We start from the raw sequence: 22,535 nt of genomic DNA on the forward strand, positions 1-22,535 counted from the left end.
TCTAGACTTAATATATTGTGGAGTACTCAATAACCATTATGTAGAGGGTAGGTTAAGAATTAAAAGGGTTTAATTTCCTAGGAAAGACAATGGAAAAAAAATGGTCATTTTTAAAAAATAAAGTTTATTAGATCATAAAGTTGTCTGCTACCACCTTTTTGAGAACCAGCCACTTACGAAACTCAGTTGTGGTGTTCTTAAAGCTGATTGATCAGAGCGGTGAGTTTCTGGACAGCGTCTGCAGCCGGGGTTGTTGCACCATCCACCAGCAGGCACAGAGATCTAAGGGAAATGAAGTCACCTTCGCTCAGCACGGACACCGTGGGCCAGAGCCTGGCACTGACACAGCTTGAGAAGATAATAGGTGCCCTTTTGTGTCTGCTGTAAAGGGCTGCCACCAGCAAAGGCAGCCGCCATGGGGGGCTCCAGGACTACTGTACATGTGTCATCCCCCTCCCTGTGCCCATCCTCAGCACAGGGCTTGCTCAGGCATTCCTCCCCTTCGGCTGGGCGCACAGCCAGCCCAGCACCTCTGTGCAAATTAAGCTCTCAGCCTTAGAGACTGGCACAGACACCCAGAGCTGAAAATACTGTATTACTCATGGCATCTGCCCTCCTGGAGTCAGGCTTCGGCAGTGCCCTCCCTCGCTGCTCCTGAAGTACATTTGATAGCCACAAAGAGTTTTAACAGCCCCCCTCTTGGTGGCTGCCCACATTCTAAGATGGATGCCTGCTAAGCACTGTGCAACTCAGAAATGGAAACCCAAGGCCTTACCTGAATATTCTCAGTGAAATTGTTGTTTTTTCAAACTCTCTTGCTTTTCTGTGCCCCTTCTGAATGACTTCCTCTGGAATATTAGCAAGTCTTGCTGCATTGAAGCCATAGCTCTTCGGACACGCTCCTTCAATGAACTTGTACAGGAATGTAATTGTTTCCTGGCTTGGATCGTCACTCTCATTTTCAACCATACATGCCTAGAAAGAGTAAGTTACAAAAGTCAGTGTAAACATTTACCTACAGCCTAATAAATGCATGAGACATCACCTTTTCTCAGGATCCCTCTGTGACTCGGGGGGGAAGACTGCATGCACAACAAGAAGGGAAAAATCCTCTGTGAAGTGCTCAGCTCCTGCTCACCTCCAACACCCACACCCACCATGTACCACACTCGCGCCCACCCCGTGGCTCACCCATACCCACCATGTGCCCAAGCCGCACAGCCCCATTGTGTGAGTAATCCTCCACCAGTGAGTGGTAGTGTGTGGAAAACAGAGTCCGACACTTGATCTGCTCTGCCAGTTCTTTCACCACTGCACTGGCTATAGCTGTTCCATCAAAAGTGGCTGTGCCTCTGCCTGGAAGAGAAAAATGGAAAAGCTTTGGCACACCTGAGGACAGAAGTAGCAAAATAAACAGTTCATGTTTTACTTGCTACTGAAAGGAACTTCCCCTCTCCAACTTAAGTATTAAGCCATCCATCTTTGCTCCCGTTGTTTCCAAAGACAAAGGCAATGCTGTGAGACTGTGTATCAATTTGGTCCTGTTTGCCTTTCTCCCTCACCCCTGTGTGGAAGACTGGCTAACAGCTGTGAGGAGTGAAAGCCACCAGCACTATAGAATCACAGACTCATAGCAGTTGGAAGGGACCTCTGGAAATCAGAGTCCACCCCCATCAAGACAGGATCACCTAGGGCAGGCCATGCAGGAATGCATCCAGGTGGGTTTTAAGAGTCTCCAGAGAGTGAGACTCCACAACCTCTCTGGGCAGCCTGCTTCAGCAGCCTCAGAGGAACAAGTTTTTCCTCATGCTGAAGTGAAACTTCTTGTGTTCCAGTTAGTGTCCATTGCCCCTTGTCCTATCACAAGGCATCACTGGAAAGAACCTGGCCCCTTCTTGACACCCACCCTTCAAGTATTTGTACACATCAATCAGATCTCCTCTCAGCCTTTTCTCCCATATTCAGTCACCCCAGTATCAGCCCCGTAACAGTCACAAACTCTTCTGAACTGCAGAAAAAGACAAGTCTGCTCTCTTAAGAGTTGCTGGCTTGCTCAAAGTTCACTGCAAGTACTTGGGCCTTAAAGGAGCACAGGAAAACTCATCTAGAAATAGGCTGATCCCCACTGGGGGGGGTGGGAGAATTCTATGATTCTGTTAGTTACCAGGGCACCCAAGAAGTAGGTGGTTTAGAGAGGTACAGACATACTGACCAGTTAAACACTGGGAATGTTACAATACCCCGGGCACTTGGTGGCCTTGTAGACACCTCAACAACCTTACAGTTAGTCTTTAACCTTGGATTCACGCAATATCAGGTTGAAAGCCCCTTGAGGACTATCAGGTCCACCCTGTCACACAGTCTAGACAAGCTGAATCTTGAAAGTGTCCAGTGAGGACTCCTCTACTTCCCTGGAAGATCACTCCAGTAGCTAAATCTTACCATGAAGAATTTTCCTCTCGTATCTAACTGGAATCACCCCAGGAGTAACCTGTACCTGTTACCTCCCATCTTTTCCATATGACTCCTTGTAAAAAGTCTCTCTCGTCTTCTTAGCTCTAATTTTCATTTACTACAAAAAAATTACCCAGTTCATCCACAAGAACCAGGGAGTGCTTCGTTGCATGCTGGAGAATGCAGGAGGTCTCACTCAACTCAACGAAGAAGGTACTTTCACCTTGGAAAGAAATTAAAAACACCATGAGAAATAGTCCAAGATCTGAAAACCACAACTAAACCCCCATGTTCTTCATCTGCACTACAGCCTGGGTCAAGATAAAATGAACCTTGAAGATGAATGAGAAAACATAAAGCTCCTTTTTTTTTCCCCCTAGCATGGAAATGGTGTGTTTCCATTTGCCAGAAAAAGGAGGTTTTGGTACAGATATAGGCACAAATACAATTAAGCAGAAAACCTTAATTAAGACACCAGATTTCCTAGTTTGGTTGTTGATATCCTAAAGTTAATGGAGTTACTCAGAGTATTAAGGCTAGTCTCTCATGTACTCTACAGTGAATTAGGACCAAATAAATATCCTGCATGTCCTAAATGGAGTTCCAGCAACCCAAGTAATACACAGAATCACAGAATGTTAGGGGTTGGAATGGACCTTGAAAGATCATCCAGTCCCACCCCCTGCTAGAGCAGGATCACCTTGGGCAGGTCACACAGGAACACATCCAAGTGGGTTTTGAAATGTCTCCAGAGAAGGAGACTCCACAACCTCTCCGGGCAGCCTGCTCCAGGGCTCTGGCACCCTCAATGCGACAAAGTTTTTCCTTCTGTTCCTGCAGAACCTCCTCTGCTCCAGCTTCCACACATTGCCCCTTGTCCTGTCACTGGACATCACGTAGCAGAGCCTGGCTCTATCCTCCTGACACTGCCCTTCACATTTTTATAATCATAAATGAGGTCACCCCTCAGTCTCCTTCAAGCTAAAGAGACCCAAGCTCCCTCAACCTGTCCTTAGCAGAGAGAAGTTTAGCCCACAAATTGTTTTTACAAGCAAAGTATACAACCACTCAGGCCCTTGCACACAATAAATCCACATGTAAGGAGAGTTATAAGCTCTTTGTAGGGTTCACTTCAAATAATCACAGGCAGCAGCCGACAATATCATTTCAGAGCAGGCAAGTATTTCACATGGAGAGAATGGCTTGAACTGAAAGGGGCCTTAAAGATCATCTAGTTTCCACCCAGGGACATCTCCCACTACACCAGGTTCCTCAAAGCCTCATCCAGCCTGCTCTTGAACACTTCCAGGGACAAGGCATCCACAACTTCTGAGCAACCTGTTCCAGTGTCTCACTACCCTCATAGTAAAAAGCTTCCTCTCAACATCAATCTAAGTCTACCCTGCCCTAGTTCCAAACCATTCCCCCTTGTCCTATCACCGCAGGCCCTTACCAAAAAGGTTTCTCTCCAGCTTTCTTATAGCCCCCTTCAGATACTGGAAGGCCACTACAAGGTCTCTGTGGAGGCTGCAGAGACCCAACCTCCTCAGGCTGTCCTTGTAGACAGAGGTGCTGCAGCAGCCCTCTGATCATCTTTGTGGCCCTCCTCTGGGCCCTGTCCAACAGATCTATGTCCTTCTTGTACTGGGGGCTCCAGAGCTAGATGCAGTACTTCAGGTGGGGTCTCACCAGAACAGAGCAGAGTAGAGGGGCAGAATCACCTCACCTGACCTTTCTGTACTCATCCTTCATAAGCACTGCTGTTCTCCAAGGTATTTTTAAACATGAATTATTAAGCAGTGTCCAGCAATCCTGATTTTCTTGTATTTACTTAGAGAAATCTCCAGGACTGAATGTGTTATTAACAATGTTGATGGATAACTATTTGTTCATTTAAGACAACAAAAACCTCTCAAAAGGAGAGATTTTTAAAACATTACTTCAGATTTATTTTGTAAAAGTCCTGTGGGCATCTATTATGAAAGGACTGCCATGAAAAAATTTGGCTGTGCTTTCATTTTTGCAGTGTGGAAACCAATGCCCTAAGAAGAGATGTGGAAGCTAGTTCTACTCTGCAGTGTTCAACCCCACAACATGAAACCTTAAACCATTTGTGCACAGACTTGGAAGAGAAAAGCTCTCAGCTGACAGAAAAAAAAGCAGCTGAGAATGCTGCATTTTTTCTAGACCATCTCTTTCAGGAAGGGCAGTTTTTATTTCTACTATGAGCTCTTAAAATACTCTTTCATTCTTAAGATTTCTTTTTGTACTTCAATGAAACAAAATTTAAAAGAGCGGGTCAAAAAAGCCTTAATAAAATTCTCCAAAAAGCCTTAATAAACTTCTCTAGCTGCCAAGAAAAGCCTTGATTTGGAGAAGTATAAATATATATATATATATTCCTTATGTGCCACAAAAGTTCAGGAGGCTTAACTCCTTTCATATTCACTGACCCACATTCTTCAGCTGAAAGATCACAGAAAATCTGTGCCCTCCTTAAATGAGTTGTCATACTCTTCTTAGCACAAAACCCACGTTGTTTTCCTTGCCCCATGCCTACTTGCCTACAGGTACACTTTCCCATTCCAGTTGCTGTCTCATCCTCTACTTCTGACTTACTCTCCACTGAAGAAACAAAATACTCCCTGAATTTTCAGCTACTGCTTCCAAAAAGGAAGTGGAAGAAACAAAATACTCCATGAATTTTCAACTGCTGCCTCCAAAAAGAAAGGGGAAACAAAATACTCCCCCAATTTTCAACTGCTGCTTCCAAAAGGCAAGAAACAAAATACTCCGTGAATTTTTACCTGCTGCTTCCAAAGAGGAAATGGAAGAAACAAAGTACTCCACCAATTTTCAACTACTGCTTCTAAAACTTCATCTGAAGGAACTAGGTTTCAGACACAAGGTGAGCATCCTAACTGAAACCAGGCACCTCTAGTCCCTGCAAGAAGGTACAAACCCAGCTCCTCTATAACAGCTACAACATTACTGTCCTATTCCAGAACCCTTAGGAAAAAAAAGATACCTGTGTAGGTAAAACAATCAACTGCAGGACATCCACAAAGACATTGCTCAGCCTTGCACCCAGTCAGAAAGCAGGTTTTTAGTATTAAAATTCATTAAAAAGTGATCCTATGTGTCTGTCAAATAGTGGAAGACAAACATATCAAACTGATTAGACATAACTACTATACTGTTGAACTCTGAACATGGGACAAGAAGTCAGTTGCGCACCTCTCCCTGCAATATCAAGACTGTCTCTTTCCAACTTGCCCCTTGGAGCAAGAAAACTCACCAGGTGGCAAAAGAACTTTGGGAAGCTGGATGTCAGAAACTCACCTGACATGATCCTGTCTGAGGCACCCAGCCTGGTAAACACTCTGTCAATGGGTGTAAGCCTGCAGGCTTCAGCAGGCACATAGCATCCCAGCTGAGCCATTATAACCAGGAGGCCAGCCTGCAGAACAAACATTACAACATTGAAATCTTTACTATATGCTTGCAGCTTCAGGTCCACACAAAGAACAAGGGATTGAAACTGCATTTCCCCTAAAACAAAGAGACTATAGAGTACCTAAAGCTTCCCACTGTTTTTAACAGCTCCAGGCTGCAGCATCATAATCCCAAGCAGAACTGAGCTGCTCCAAAAGCCTTCAGAACACAGCAAGTTAGCACAGCAAGCTGTGCTTATAAAGCAAACTCCCTGCTCCTTTGCCACTTGCTACTGCATTTTCAGCAGAAGCATCTATTGTAAGATAATGCAAAGGCCTGGGTAAGGCCACTTGAAAAAGATTCTCTATTGCCATTTTCCCAGCCACCTCTCTTAAGAGAAATAAAATTTATTCTTCACTAAAGTAAGTGAAAGTAGACAACCTACTGTCTAAACATGGACATTATCTACCAGATTATGCTTTGGCATTACAGTGTAATTGCTGTACTGTGCTGCACACCCAGAGGACCCACTGCTGGGACCTCCTTTGACATTTAATGACAGTCAAGTCATGTCATTCCCTTATGCATAAGGCAGAGGTCCTCTGCAACCCTTGCAGACAGTCAATCACCTGTCTCATGAGCGTAGACTTGCCACCCATGTTCGGGCCAGTCACTAACACACACGAAGCTCCACCACTGCCATCTTCATCTGTGCTGCCTATCACAATGTCATTAGGAATAAAATTATCCCCAAAGAAAGTTTTTGTGATGCATGGATGACGTGAATTTTTAAGTTCCAGGAAGGGAGGAGCACTATCCACAGGAGGTACGATTACAGGACGGCACAAGGGTCCATCACCATCTTGACTGTAGTTAGCCAGAGACATCAAGACATCTGTAAGAGTAAGAGAAATTCCAGTAAGTGACACTTTTTTCAGCTTGCTTTTATTCATCCACTGGAATGCAATTTACTCACAGAACAGCATTTTTGTAACCACTTTTTTCCTTTTCCCTTCATTTTTTTTTTCTGCTAAGGAAAGCACCTAAGAAGTACTCCAGAAAAAAAAAAAAAAAAAAAGGTGGATATTGACATCTCTCCTCATTCCTTCCAGATTTCTACTGACACCAAATTAAAAATTTTACCCTCTAGAAGCTTTTAAAATCTGTACGTTCTAACTAAAAAAAGTCCCTGCTCACTGCAGGGGATGTTGGACATGATGACCTTCAAGGGTCCCTTCCAACTCAATGCAGTCTATGATTCTATGATAATTCCACTTCAAAAGCTTTTACTATGCACTTATATAAAATATATTTTATATTATTATTTTATTGCTACAAGGGCAGGCTGAGGGAGCTGGGATTATTCAGCCTGGAAAAGAGGAGGCTCTGTAAAGACCTAATAGCAGCCTTCCAGTACCTGAAGAGGCTACAAGAAGGCTGGAGAGAGACTGTTTACAAAGGCCTGCAGTGACAGGACAAGGAGCAATGGCTTCAAACTAGAGAAGAGCAGATTTAGATTGGATATCAGGAAGAAGTTCTTCACTATGAGGGTGGTGAAACACTGGAACAGTTTGCCCACGGATGTGGTTGAGGCCCTTTCCCTGGAGATATTCAAGGTGAGGCTCAATGAGGCCCTGGGCAGCCTGATCTAGTTGGGGATGTCCCTGCGGACTGCAGGGAGGTTGGACTGGATGACCTCTGGAGGTGCCTTCCAGCCCAGACCATTCTATGATTTACTGTCAGGAAGCAAACATGCCACCACTGTTAGTTATCGACACTATTAGCACAATTAAGTCTTTAAACTACAAAATAAGAACGTGCGACAAGAATCTTTTTTTGGAGGATGTCCTTGCGTACTGCAGGGGGGCTGGACTAGATCTTGTGAGGTCCCTCCCAACCCAAACCATTCTATGATTCTCTTTTATTCTATGTTCATCCTGGAGAAGAGAAGGCTCTGGGGAGACCTTATAGTGGCCTTCCAGTACCTGAAGGGGGCCTACAAGAAAGCCAAAGAGAGACTTTTTGAAAGAACATGTGGTGACAGAAGAAGGAGCAACGGTTTTAAACTACAGCAAGGTAGATTTAGATTGGACATTAGGAACAAGTTCTTTACAGTGATGGTAGTGAGATACTGGAACAGGTCGCCCAGAGAAGTTTTAACTCCTCATCCCTGGAAGCATTTAAGAGCAGGCTGGATGAGACTTAGAGTAACCTGCTCTAGTGGGAGGTGTCCCTGCCCATGGCAGGGTGGGTGGAACTAGATGACCTTTAACTCCTTTGCAACTCAAGCCACTCTATGGTTGACACTACAAGCAGAATTATTTTTACAGCATGTGAAAGCAAAGAAAGGCTCTCACCTAACACAGCAATGCACTCCACAGCTGTCTGCCAGGCTTTGCTGTTTTGATCGAAGTTGTAGAACAATCGCCTCATGCAGTCCTTCAGAGCCGCATCCCTGCGCTCCTCAGCGTTGACCATTGCAGCCAGCATCTTCTCAATCTCCTTGGTCCAGTAACGTTTGTACCCCTTCCTGGAGGACTTCAGCTCGTATTCCTCTGGCAGATGTCGTGACACGATGCTTTCTGGTATTTCCATCTGGTACCGGTTCTTGCCTGCCCCCCAGTACATCACAGATTTGTGCCCCAGCAGTTTCCGTTGCTTCTCCAGGTACTTCTTGAGATCTTCCTCAACAGCATCAATGTCCTGTAGTGCTTTATCATAATCAGGATCAAAACCTGCCTTTGGAGTGATCACTCCTGTCTTCCGAGCCTGGTTATGATCAAAGGCAGTATCCCATCTCTTGAGCTCTGCGCTCAAATCTGGGAAGCAGCCATCTGGGTTTTGGGCTTTGCGGGTGACCAGCTGCTTCAGGACTTTAGATTTGAAGTCGCTGGCAACTTCTTCCATGGCATCTACAATTTCATTCATTACTTTAAACCCCTCCAGCGCAGACAAAAAGTCAGCAATTTTTTTTTTGCTGTATTTGATTTCTTCATAGAAGATGGCCCTGCTGTCAGGATGGTTCTGACTTTTCAGCGGTGATCCAATGCTGTGAATTTTGCTGAGCAGCCTTTCAAGATCAGGAAGTTTCTTCAGGTGTTCACCAACTTCAGACATTTTGTCTGGCACTGACAGAAGGTCCTCTACAGCATCTAAACGATCATTGATGGATTTTGGATTACACAGCGGAGCACACAGCCACTGCTTCAGGAGTCGCTTCCCAAATGGTGTACAACAAGAATCAATCCTTTCCAGCAAAGTACCTTCTGTCGTCCCATTGGTTCCGTTCTGCAGAACCTCCAAGTTCATCAGGGTGACTCCATCCAGCACCATCCGCTGGTCAGTTTTGGCAAAGCAGCTACTCATAGCTTTTGTAGCATCAACATCCACAGGGACATACTCCTCGAAGTTGGCCAGTGACAACAGCTCCTGGTCAATCAGACATTTTTGGAGATAGAAAACACAGGCCCCAAGCGCTGACAAAGCTAACTCGCTGTTTTCACCAGGAGTTAATCCCAGCGAGTCACTCTCTGAAGTCAGAGATTTGATTACAGAGGGCAGAGAACATCCACTTTCAGAGGTCTCTTTCTCCTTGAAATATCCTTCTTCAAGAAGGACTTTTAGTGTTTTAGATGCATTCCAGAACTGGGAACCAGAGATCAGACCTTCCTGAATGCATGAAACAAGTGAGCCCTTCAGTATCTTCTGTGTGTCCACAGACAGGTTCCCCTTCTCATACAGCACCTGCACAGGAGTGTAATGTGCTACTAAAGTCCTAAACCTCGAGCAGTGCCGGTCATCTGAGAACTGGCCCACGTGAAACTTCCCTACTGATGTGTCAACAAAGCAGACCCCATAGACACGTTGTCCAGAGGAGTCTTCCTTTTCCTTAACACACAGTAGGTATTTATTATGGTTCTCAGAGGGATCACAGTCCATAATGCTGTAAGTCTGAGTTCCTTTGGTGATGATCCTGCAGATTTCTCGACGCACAACCTTGTCGAATTTCGTTGGGTGGGCCGTTGTCTTGCAGCGCGCTTCCATCATTTCGGGAGTTTCTGTCTGCTCAACACGAGCTACCTTGTAGCCCTTCTGCACCAGGACATCAGAGAATCTGCCAAATGCAGTCTCTGGAAAGCCCGAATGGGCCCAAGTTCCTTTCATAAAGATCAGCCCCAGCTCGTTGACACCCGTGACCGCATCCATGTGGTACAACTCATAGAATTTCCCGACTTTGTAGAAAATCACCGCATCAAAGTTTTGACTCTTCAGCTGCCACCACCTCCTCATTCCAGGCGTGCACTTGTTGAGGTAGTCCTCTGGCACATACAGCGTCCGGGGGTCGTAATCAGGGTCACTCTGCCGTCTCCTATGAGCATCTTTCTTCTTCCCCTCCTGCAGCCAGTCGAGCTTTTCATGTTCCCACACTCCAAAGCCACTGCTGCCTCCGCTGCAAGTGTTCGCTTGGGATTCGAAACTTTCAGGTGCTGCAAAGGATGTCAGCTTGGACTTAGCTTCTGAAGAAACTGCTGCCACTCTTTTGGGGGTTTCAGACTGTTCATTTTCTAAGCTAGTTCTTTTAGCAGGCTTGTTTATCTCTTTCCTCTTTCGTTTAGAAGGAACTTTTATGGGACTTTCTGCTATGCTCTCTGTGTCTGTCTCTGCGTCAGTAGACTCATTTTCATCCACCCCACTACTAGCTTCCTCACTGCTTGCTGCTTCCTTCACATCAGGCTTGAACTCCGCATCAGAGCCATCATGATCACTCTCAGAATCCACCACTCTTCTTCTTTTGTTTTTTATGGCATTTTCCCTGTTCCTCACTCGCTTGTTACTTTTGACATCCTCCTCACTGCTGCAGTCATCGCTGTTGGCTGATGCACTTTCACTCATCTGCTGGAAAAATAAATCATTTTACCTATAGAAAATTCTGGCTACAAAGTAAAAGACCGCTGCCTGGGGAAAAAAAAAGGTGCAAAAACGTGCAATAATGCAGGAGCTCAAGCAAGAGACAGCAGAGCCGCAGCCACCTCCATTTATCTTCACAGAGTTTAAAATTTTTTTATGGATAACAAATGGGCTGCCAGCCAATATCAGCATAATTACACCTCTCTGTATTTTTTACAGCCTCATTCATTACTTCGCATAACTGGTGTCAATGAATAAAACATTTAAACTGGACAAAAGGCATAATGCTAACTCTGCACTGTAATTTTATCCAACTGATGTCAGAAACGTTATTGGGCTTTGCAGTCTTTCAGTACCAGCATACATAAGTTCTGTCCATGGTTTGGGGTGCGGTTTTTCTACCCACTTCCACCAACAAACATTCTACTCTACAGTAAGATCACACACATCTAGAAGAAAGAACAGCTCCATTGTTTGCTTTTTCAGCCTGAAACCACAAGAACTTCAGGGCCAGTGCTGGTGAAAAACAGTAGTGGAGGGACTGAACAGCACAATACTTAGAGTGACACCCATCCCTTGCAGCAATGTCACTCTGAAGAAAGAGTAGATGGACTGCACTGACAGAGAAGGTAAGGAAACCCACTATCCCACTGCCAGTTTTCTCATCCCATTCCTTTCTGAAGTCTATTCTGATACACACACTGAAATAACATTTGAATCATTCACAACAGAATGTGATTACAACACAACAAAAGATTTCTTTTTAGTTAACCCAACAGATTTGTGTCAGCAGTACAAGAACTTGTATTTTAAAGCTACTGTACAAGATGAAAGCAGACTCCAAAAAATCCAATTCAGTGCCTTAAGATGAATACTCCAAAAGTTAGACATTTCTGCAAAGCAGTTAAGCTGTGATTACTGCAAAGAATTGAATGCTTAGTTCCAACAGAGAGCTTCTAAGTTCTAGCACCATTTCTGCAGCACACAAGAAAATGTTTACCTCTGTTTCCTCCTCTTCCTCCTCTGTGTCTGAAGGTTCATTGCATACTGCCAGTTCAAGTCGCTTAGTTGTATCTTTACTCATTGCATCATCCGCTAGCACCATTGCTCTTTTAATTTCCGGCTTTGTACTATGAAACATACCTCCTTTCAGTGCCTCCACATCTGATGAACCTGTAAAACCACAAGTAATTGGTTAGAAACTGAGGTAAGTCTAGCATTTCACCAGTCCTTTAGCTAGTGTTGATACTTCACTGAAGACAGATAGCATAATTATCTAACATTCTGTGTTGTTACCAGTCACGCCCATAAGGTCTTAGACATCATTCACTTAGCCTGATAAAATACCCCTGGAGAAAAATCTAAATACTCACAAATGAAATGCCAGCTTAGTACATGGACACTTAAGAATTGCTTCTGTAATTCATACAGATATGAATGAGTGCTTATGGGTAAGAGTGAAAGGATGATTCAGTTGTGGGGGTTTACTACAGACCACCAAACCAGGAAGAAGCTACTGACGAGGCCTTCTACAGGCAGCTGGAAGTAGCCTCAAGATCAAGTGCCTTGGTGCTTGTGGGTGACTTCAACCACTCAGATATTAGTTGGAAAGATCACACAGCCAAGCACAAACAGTGCAAAAGGTTCCTGCAGTGCATTGATGACAACTTTCTCCTGCAAGTAGTTGAAGAACCAACAAGGAGAAGTGCAATGCTGGACCTGATATTAACAAACAAAGAAGGCCTGGTTGCAGATATCAAGGTTGGGGGTAATCTTGGTTGCAGTGACGACGACATGTTAGAGTTTCATATCAATAGACAAAGAAGCAGGGTGGTAAGTAAAATTTCAACCCTGGACTTTAAAAGGGCCAACTTTCCCCTTTTCAAGGCTCTACTTAGAAATATCCAGTGGACTAGGGCTCTGGAAGGAAGGGAGGCCCGAGAGAGCTGGTTAATATTCAAACATTACCTCCAAGCTCAAGAGAAATGTATTCCCTTGGAAAAAAAAATAAAATATCAAGCAACGCAAGCAGAAGACCTCCATGGATAAGCAAGGGACTCCTAGTAAAACTCAAACAAAAAGGAGGTTTACAATATGTGCCAAAAATGGACTAGTCAACTGGGAGGATTATAGACATCTAGCCAGAGAATGTGGAGATGCAAGAAGGAAAGCCAAGGCCATCCTGGAACTGAAATCTCACCAGAGGGGTGAAAGAAGACAAATAGTTTTTTCAAATATATCAATGATAAAAAGAAGAGCAGGCAAACGGTGGGCCCGCTGCTGAATGGGATGGGAGATACAGTAACTGATGATGCAGAGATGGCAGAGCTGCTGAATGCCTTCTTTGCCTCAGGCTTCACTCAGTCTCTAGACTGAGCAAGGGAGCAGAACTGGAGAGATGTGGACATTCCGCTGGTCAGTCAGGACAGGGTTAGAGATCTCTTATACCACCTGAAGACACACAAATCCATGGGCCCTGATGGGATGCATTCACGAGTGCTGAGAGAGCTGGCTGATACTGTCGCTGAACCTCTCTCCATCATCTTTGAAAAGTCCTGGAGAACAGGAGAGGTGCCTGACAACTCAAAGAATTCAAATGTCACTCCAGTCTTCAAAAAAGGCAAAAAGGAAGACCCAGGCAACTATAGACCAGTCAGCCTCACCTCCATCCCTGGAAAGATGATGGAGCAGCTCATCCTGGAGGTCCTCTCTAATTACATGGAAGACAAGAAAGTTATCAGGAGTAGTCAATATGGATTTACCAAGGAGAGATCCTGTCTAACTAATCTGATAGCCTTCTATGAAGTTATGACCAAGCGGGTAGATGAGGGCAGAGCAGTGGATGTCATATATCTTGACTTCAGTAAAGCTTTTGATACAGTCTCCTATAACATCCTCATAGAAAAGCTCAGAAGATGTGGCATAGATGGCTGCTCAGTGAGGTGGATTGAAAACTGGCTCCACAACAGAATTCAGAGGGTCATCATCAGTGGCACAGTGTCAACTTGGAGGCCTGGGGCAAGTGGTGTCCCCCAGGGATCAGTACTAGGTCCAGTTTTGGTCAATATCTTTATCAGCAACCTAGATGAGGAGATTGAGAATAACCTCAGCAAGTTTGCTGATGATACAAAACTGGGGGGGGTTGGCTGACACCTGTCAGGCTGTGCTGCCATCCAACGTGACCTGGACAGGCTGGAGAGCTGGGTGCAGGCAAACCTCATGAAGTTCAATAAGGACAAGTGCAGGGTCCTGCATCTGGGGAGGAATGACAGCAGGCACCAGAACAGGTTAGGGGCTGCCCTGCTGGAAAGCAACTCCACTGAGAAAAGAGTGCCAGTGGACAGCAAGTTCTGCATGGAACAACAACATGCTCTTGTGGCCAAGAGAGCCAATGGGATCCTGGGATGCATCAAGAAAGGTGTGTCCAGCAGGTCTAGGGAAGTTCTTCTACCTCTCTACTCTGTCCTGGTGAGACCACACCTGGAATACTGTGTCCAGTTTTGGGCTCCCCAGTTCAAGAGACACAGAGACCTGCTGGAGAGAGTCCAACGGAAAGGCACGAGGATCCTTAGGGGACTTGAGCATCTCCCCTATGAAGAGGGACTGAGAGCCCTGGGGCTGTTTAGTCTGGAAAGGAGAAGACTGAGATCTGATCAATGTCTATAAATATCTGAGGGGTGGGTGTCAAGTGGAGGGGGCCAAGCTCTTTTTGGTGGTTCACAGTGATAAGACAAGGAACAATGGGTTCAAACTTGAACACAGAAGATTTCACCTCAACATGAGGAGAAACTTCTTTACTGTGAGGGTGATGGAGCACTGGAACAGGCTGCCCGGGGGGTTGTGGAGTCTCCTCCTTTGGAGACTTTCAAAACCCACCTGGATACATTTCTGTGTGGACTACCCTAAGTGATCCTGCTGTGGCAGGGGGGTTGGACCTGATGATCTCTTGAGGTCCCCTCCAACCTCTGATATACTGTGAATACTTCTAAATTAAGCTCTAACCAACCTGACACTAATATTGTTGCTGTCAATAGTAACTCTTAGCAGTGCAGCAGACCTGACTAAGGCCACGTGGCTATTTTACCAATGATGCCAAGTTCAACCATAAAGTTATCTTCAAGTTACGTGCATCAGTCCTCTGTGACAGAGATCTCTTGGCTAAAGAGCTCTGCTTGCTGTTCAAACTGCTCCTGTAGGAATTCCAGATCCAACACTGGCCTAGTATTAGCCAGATTAGCTGAATCATATTTGCCCAGAGACTGTAGAGTATCAAGCAAAGCCTACTACTACTAACTGCACCATCCCTCACCCTTTCATATCCCTTCAGCACCACAGTTCCTCCTTCAACCTCCTGTACAAAACACAGAAACAAAGCCAACCAATCTACAGACTGATTTCTAGAAAGGGTCCCTACAGACACTGAGATCCATCTTAATGCCATGCTCAAGAAATGAATGGCATATATAAAGATACATATTCAACTTGAGGAAAGTAAAAAGCAGGATAGAAGAGTAGGCTATAGATAGGGAAGGCTGAGTCATTCTCCTGCTTTTACAGGTTTAGCTGACTGCATGTGACAGTAGGAGCTGCTTGAATAGGTCCTTACATCCACTCTTTTGAGTCCCTTCAGACACTGCTACTAACTGAAGCTTCAGCTCCATGGTAGGCAAAAGGCAGGAGGCCAACTTTCTCAGAAATAAGCCAAACAGAATTCTTTCTCCTGTTCATTCTTTTGAGCTTGCACAACAAGCTGCACGTAGCTGCTTCTACAGCACAAATGCAACACATTAACAAACCAGATCTCTACTTTAGTTCGCAAGTGCACTGAGAAACCTAAAAATATTTTGCCTGCAGGATTGACAGCTTAACAATGGCAAGAGAAAAATCTCATCATCTTACTTAGCTGCATATTCAGTTATGCAACATGTGCACATTTATTTAACCAACTTGCATGCCCAACTGTTACAAGTCCAGCCCTCTGCTGTACTTATGCAGTTAGACAGTAACACAATGTAAGAAACTTCATTTTCTTACCCAGAGACTCCAAGACTCTTACTTTGTGTATGATGATGCTTCTTGTCTGAATTTAAAAGCAAAACATGTATTTTAAATACTTTTACTCTGTTCAGCATTAAACCACATCTCTTGTAGGCAGACCAGTGCTCCCATGCTTAAACATTCTGAATACTTTGTGTTTTTCTGCAATTATCTCTTGGTAAACAGTTCAATTCTCCTTACCTGTATTTTCTTCTAAGTGTAAATGCAAGATGTTCAAACACACTTGATTCTTTCAAAATACCTTCAAGAAGGATACATATAAACTATGGACCAATTCACCTGCATTAAACTCTGCTAACGCTCACGGTAATAACAACATTGCCATTTTGATTTTAAACTAACTATGGCTTAAGTGTAGTACATTACAGCATAAATAAGCCAGAAAGGGATAACTACATAATTGTGTGAACTGGAACTCTGACTTGTACAAAGCAAGAAACTGTGTGAAATTCGGTTGTTTCCCTGACATAAATAAATCCTGCAGCATATCCAAAAGACTGTATTAAATCCAAAGCACTGGTCCAACTGAGTTTACAGCAACATAATTTGCACCTAACAGTTTACAGCCACAGGAATATTGCAAAGCAAGATCGTGATTATCAACAAAGTGAGACTGCATTTGATTTTCATTAGTTAGCCAAGCAATTTCTTCGAGAAACACCAACACTGCTCTGTTAACCTCAAGCATTACCCTAATACACTGAATTCTCAAGGTATCTGTTTTATTAGCAAAACTGTACTGTGTTGCTTCAAAGAAGTAACACCAGAGGAGAATTAATTTTAATTCCTAACAACCCGTGCCTAGTCTTTTGATTCTGGAAAAAATGCAGTTCCCAAATAACTGCTTAGGGTTGGACACTACTGGTACTTTAAGGTACTTCAAGGTTACAAATTGAAATAGCAGATCTTCAAGATCTTTTTCATACTGATGGGAGAAATAAAGGAGAAAAAACTTCAAATGAGCAAACTTTAAGTTTGTGTTCTAATAAACAAAAAGGCTAAATGTTTTATGCTTAAGAAGGAACTGTGTAACCACAAACACACCTGTAACACATTGAAACACACAAACCACAAAACTTGTAACCACAAACAGATTGAAAACTTGCTTTCTCTAACTTACCAAGTCCAAAACATGCTTTCCCACTCAATACTAACCCTGGTTTTCCCGCTCTTTCTTTATGAGCAATACCACACTCTATGCCCATTTTTCCAAAGCAAGTGGCATGTTTCCATTTCAAAAAGTTTTATTTACATTTCTTACCTTTATATGGTCTCAGGTATTTGATACTGACCCAGCCTCTTGTAGGGCTGTCATCAAAAAACTGTACATGGATACGAGTGGATTTCCCTTTTCCTCTCACTATCGTTCTTTCAGTCGGATGGTTGTATATGAGACATGGCCACCAAGGATAACCTTCCATCTTGGCCCAGACCAAGTCACCAGGGGAATATTCACAGGACACACTGCAAAGACAACAGATGTGTCATTCAAAGAACATAAATCTTTAAAACAGGTCTCTTCATAAACATTATTACGCACTGTTTCTGAGCAGCTTGCCCTCTGAAGGTCTTAGAAGGCTCTGAGGCAGTGCAATCTGGATTATACAATCCTATACCACCACCAGTACTTCTCTTATTTGCTCCTCCAAGTTCTACTGAATCCACACATACAAAACTTCAGAGTCACAGAAGGTGACAGAAAGGGTCAGAAAGCCCCTCTGGAAGTCATCTTGTCCAACCCTTCTACTCAAGCACAGTCATCTAAAGCCATGGGTAGACAGACTCTTAGTGGATTTCTTAAGAGAAAAGGAAAAAGCAATTTGGTCCAATCAGACATTAGTCAATCTACATGACTAAGACAATTTTTCCTGTAGAGTCTATTTCTCAACAGGTCACCTAAAGCAAATGAATTCAGATTCTAAAAACCCTCAAGATAGAAAAAAATGTACATAAAAACTCTGTCCCACTACAAAGCACCTGCTCATATGCTCTATATTCCTCCTCCCCCAAGAATACAATCCAGTCACTGCCACACTGATTCCTGTAGGCTGTAGCCAAACAACCAGAATCACAGAATGGTGGAGGTTGGAAGGGACCCCAGGACATCAAGCCTAACCTCTAATCCAAAGCAGAATTACCGGTAGGCCACACAAGAATAGGTCTTGAAAGTCTCCAAAGGAGATGACACAACCTTCGTGGCAGCCCACTCCAGTGCTCTGGCAGCCTCACAGGAAATAAGTCTTTCCTTATGTTTAGGTAGAGCCTCCAGTGTCCTAGTTTGTGCCCACTGCCCCTTGTCCTATCACTGGACACCACTGAAAAGAGCCCAGCCCCATCCTCATAACCTCCATCCTTTAGATATTTATCTGTATTGATAAAATTCCCCCTCAGTCTTCGCTAAGCTGAAAAGCCCCAGGTCTCTACGCCTCCCCTCATAGGAGAGATGCTCGAGAACCCTCATCACCTCTGTGGCCCTCTGCAGGACTCTGTCCACTAGTTTCCAGCGTCTCTTGAACTGGGGAGCTCAGAACTGGACACAAAACGCCAGGGCAGAGTTGAGTCAGTCTGCTGGCACTTGAGACACTTACCATCACGATACAGAACAAAAAAGAAATTCAGGCGGGAATGAAAAAAATTATATTGAAAGCAGGAAAAACTGAAAGTAACCTCGTCTCTCTGCAGACGCCGGCGTTATTCCGCCTCCAGCCCTCTCCCGCCTTCCACTAAAGCCCGGCGAGGGGGGCAGGCCGCTGGCCTGCAGCGCCTCCCACCCTCCTGTCCTCAGCGCGGGGTTACACACACCCGCGCACCGCCCCCGAGGCACGGCTCCCGCCAGCCTGACGGCATGAAAGCACGGGGCTGGCTGCAAAGCCGCCCTGCGCGGCACGAAGGCCTCGGCGGGCCCAAGCGACGTTTGCTGCGGTAACGGAGGGGTTTGCACGACACGCGGCGGCCGCACCTGCCCTGCACACAGCTCGCGGCGCGCTGCCGCCCTCTTCTGAAGCAGGCCGCACTCTCGAGGCCGCCGCCTCCTCCTCCCCTTCCCACCGATTTACCTGGGGGCCTTAGCGACCGCGCCGTCCCCTTCGCCCTTCTCGCTCGCCTTCTTACGCCGGGCAGCGGCTCTGCCCCGTGGCTCTGTGCCGTTGCTCGCCGTGTCGGCGGGGCTGGTGACGGCACCGCAGCCATTCTGCTCCGCCGAAGCGCGGCCCCTGGTCACCGCACCGGCCCGCGGCGAAGTCGGTGCGGACGCAGCCGCCCGAGGCGTTGCCGGGGAGGCCTTGGGGAAGAAGCGGAGCAGAGTACTCTGACGAGACATGGCCACGGCGGGAAGCGCAGCCCGCGCCACTCGATAGCGCGCCCTAATACCGCCAGCGCGCGCCACGGCGGGCGGGCCCCGGCCCGGCTCCGCCCCCGCGGCACGCGCCGTCAGACGCAGCTGGCGGGAAGCGCTGTCGGGATGGAATCCGGGGCTGGTATCCCGGGCTGGTTTGGGTAGGAAACGACCTTAATAGGCCACCTAGGCTAAACCCCCTGCAGCTGGCAGGGACATCTGCAACTGGAGCAGGTTGCTCAGAGCCCCAGACAACCAGACCGGGCATGGGGCATCTCCCATCTCTGGGCAACCTGGGTCAGGGTCTTGCCACCCTCAGTGTCAAACATTTCTTAACCTTCTCTCTAGTCTGAATCTCCCTCTTTTAGTTTGAAACCATTGCTCCTTGTCCTGTCACAACAGGCCCTCCTAAAAATTCTGTCCCCAGCTTTCTGATTTCTTTAAGCACTGAAAGGTCACAAGAGGGTCTCCCCAGAGTCTTTTCCACGATGAACAACAAACCCAACTCTCTCATCCTGTCCTCAACAGCAGAGGGTTTGCAGCTCTCCCGTCATTGCTGTGGCCTCCTCTGTCCCCACCCCAACATGTCCATGTGTCTCCTGTGCTGAGGACTCCTGAGCTGGACCCAGCACTGCAGGTGGGGTCTCAGCAGAGCAGAGGGGTAGAATCCCCTCCCTCTACCTGCAGCCTGCACATACTTGTAGAGTTTGTGTTTTGTCCCCAACAGGTATTGTTTTGTCATGAGCTAATGGCCTAAATCCCCTTTATAGCAAGTGGTAGCAGTTTAATAGAAATAAATGGTGTTTATTCTCCAGTCTGAATAATTGCAGGGAATAGAGGTTGGCGTTTTGGTTCAATACCTACATAAACTAAAAGTGTCATGAACTGACACTGAGAGACATTCTTCCTGAGAGAGGTATTATATTTAAAATACCTTTTCTCCTGCTGTGGAGGCATTCGTGGAGTTATTACACAGATTCACTATGAATGAAAGGACCCTTAAGATCTTCAAGTCCAACCATTATGGAGTGGTTTGTGTTGGAAGAGAGCCACTGCCCTCAGCAGACTGTTCCAAACCTTAACCACTCTCAATGAATAAATTTTTCTTCGTGTCCAACCTAAGCCTCCCCTTGCACAACTTGAGGCCATTTCCTCTTGTTACTACGGAGAAGAGACTGACTCCCAGCTGTCTCCAGCCTCCTTTTAGGGAGTTACAAAGAGTGAGAAGATCTCCCCTCGTCTTCTTTTTCTCCACGCTAAACAACCCCAAGTTCCCTCAGCTGCTCCTCACAAAACTCGTGCTCTAGACCACCATTGCAGTGGTCCTGCAATACCACCCAGTTCCTCAATGTACTCTGCCACCTGCACCCAGCCTGGCAACCTGAACCTCATACCCTAGGTGCACTCCTCTAGCCCTCCCTGCAAGGACATCCATGTTTGCCCTGCTTCCCCTCTCCCTGCTGCTGTCAGATGGCCTGGGACATCTCTGGGCCCCCACCACCTGGCATCGTCCTGGCAGGTGAATTCTCCCAGGCAGGCATTCCCCAAGTGCAGCAGCCCCAGCAAGGTCTATCCTTATTAACTACAGCCTGTCAAACCCTGCTTCTTCATCTGCAGTGAGGCCACAGCGGTTAAGATTAATGGTGAGATGAGATGAGATGAGATGAGATGAGATGAGATGAGATGAGATGAGATGAGATGAGATGTGGTATTCCCACAAAAACATCCTCTGGGAAGGAGAGGCATCCACACTGGAGACCTTCTTTCCCAAAGGGCAAGAGCAGTGGTGGGGTGGAAAGGGGAGAAGCTGGTACCTGACCAGAGGAGAAGCTTGGACAGCTGCTGGCTTTGCTGTCAGGCTGCAAGGTAGTGCTTCTCATCCTGCTTTGCTACTGGGCAGATGCACATCAGAGCTAAGAAATGACAGTAAAAATAATGCAATCTCTTCCTCTGCTCATGGGGTTCTTTTCATAGGTGAAGCTGTGTCCTTATAAGCATTTTTTGATAACTTAGAATACAATCCAGCTCACTCATTTTTATTAGCATAAATTTGGAGAAGAATTCTACGCTGTAACTATATATCTGCTGGCGCAGCTTTTTCCTTCACTACAATTACCCTTGAATATTGCAAGATAGAACCTCTCCTACTGTTCAGTACAATTGTAGCCAAGTGTCCCAGGCTTGCTCCTACTGCGAGTGAAAAAGTGGAAACTGCAAGGCAGGGATTTACCCACAAGAGGTCCCACCAAGCCAAATGATACTGAAGGACTTGAAAAGCGTGTTCTTTCCAAAAGAATTATTTCAATTTAATTTCAAAGGGTGTTTTTTTCCATTTAACTCATCATCTGTTGCTTTCATAAGAAATCCCCAGCTACACACACCTGAAACTGAATTAGAAAAGCAACTGCATTTTGTTTCCTGACAGTAGTCCGGGGGATTCCAAAGCACAAGGACCGAGAAGTGCTTGGAAGTGGAAAACACTGCAGAATAACTCCCTGGGCGGGTATTGCTGTTCATATCAAAACCATTTGCCAGCACTGGTAGCTGCACAAGTGCTTGGGTGGCACATTTTTGTCATTTGGTTGCAGGAAATAAGCAATCCAGAGGGCCCTGGACAGGCTGAATAGATGGGCTCAGGCCAATCATATGGGCTTCAACAAGGCCAAGTGCTGAGTCCTGTGCTTAGACAGCAAGAAATCTGTGCAGTGCTACAGGCTTGGGGCTGAGTGGCTGGATAGTTTGCTGCTCAGCAGAAAAGGACCTGGGGGTGTCTGGCCGTTTAGGATGGGTGCCTCCAAAAAAGAAGCCACAGAGTTTGAGACCTCCAGTGTCCAAGAAATAGTGTATTTTTTCCCATAAATCCTGTACCCTTATAAATCTGGCAGCAAAGTTATTGTCTTTCTCTTTCTTCCCTCTCTGCTCCTGTGGGAGAGAGATGCTCTCTTATCTGGTAATGATGGCAGATTATCATAGGTCTCTTTGGCATGAGTAACTCATTTTCCTGCACAGTCTTGGCCTGTTTAGGCCTAATGCCAGGGTAAAAAGTGAGGGCAGTTCAGGCCTGGCCAGCCTGAAGCCAGCCTAGCAACTGGGGGGGTTGGGGGTGGGGGAGGAAGAGCGAGCCTTGGGGTTTTTGGTGAACCCCAGGTGGGGAGAAGGGGAGTGTTAGATTTTTGGTCCTGTGCAAAGGAACTTGTGTGCTAAGATTAGACTGGGGATTTCTTTGAACTTTCTATGCTTTGCTATGCTCACCACTATGACTTGTAGTTTTTGTAGTATAGGAATTGCTTTTCCATTTAAACTTTTCATGACTATCCAATCCATTTGTGTGAGCGTTATTCTTTGT

At 45.7% G+C, this 22,535-nt stretch overlaps 1 protein-coding gene across 1 annotated transcript; it reads right to left on the reverse strand.

Moving 5' to 3' along the window:
* Window positions 1-156: 156 nt before the first annotated feature.
* On the reverse strand, window positions 157-17,309 carry MSH6 (mutS homolog 6). Its single transcript, XM_054393816.1, has 9 exons — window positions 17,117-17,309; window positions 11,798-11,970; window positions 8,247-10,782; window positions 6,519-6,784; window positions 5,797-5,914; window positions 2,588-2,677; window positions 1,202-1,356; window positions 776-975; window positions 157-282 (listed from the first exon to the last, which is right to left on the reverse strand). Exons 1-9 carry the CDS (start codon window positions 17,274-17,276, stop codon window positions 198-200), a joined length of 3,783 nt encoding a protein of 1,260 aa, XP_054249791.1. The 5' UTR covers window positions 17,277-17,309; the 3' UTR covers window positions 157-197.
* Window positions 17,310-22,535: the final 5,226 nt, after the last annotated feature.

This window comes from Indicator indicator, chromosome 2 (genome assembly GCF_027791375.1).
Source record: "Indicator indicator isolate 239-I01 chromosome 2, UM_Iind_1.1, whole genome shotgun sequence".
Taxonomy (NCBI): Eukaryota; Metazoa; Chordata; class Aves; order Piciformes; family Indicatoridae; genus Indicator; species Indicator indicator.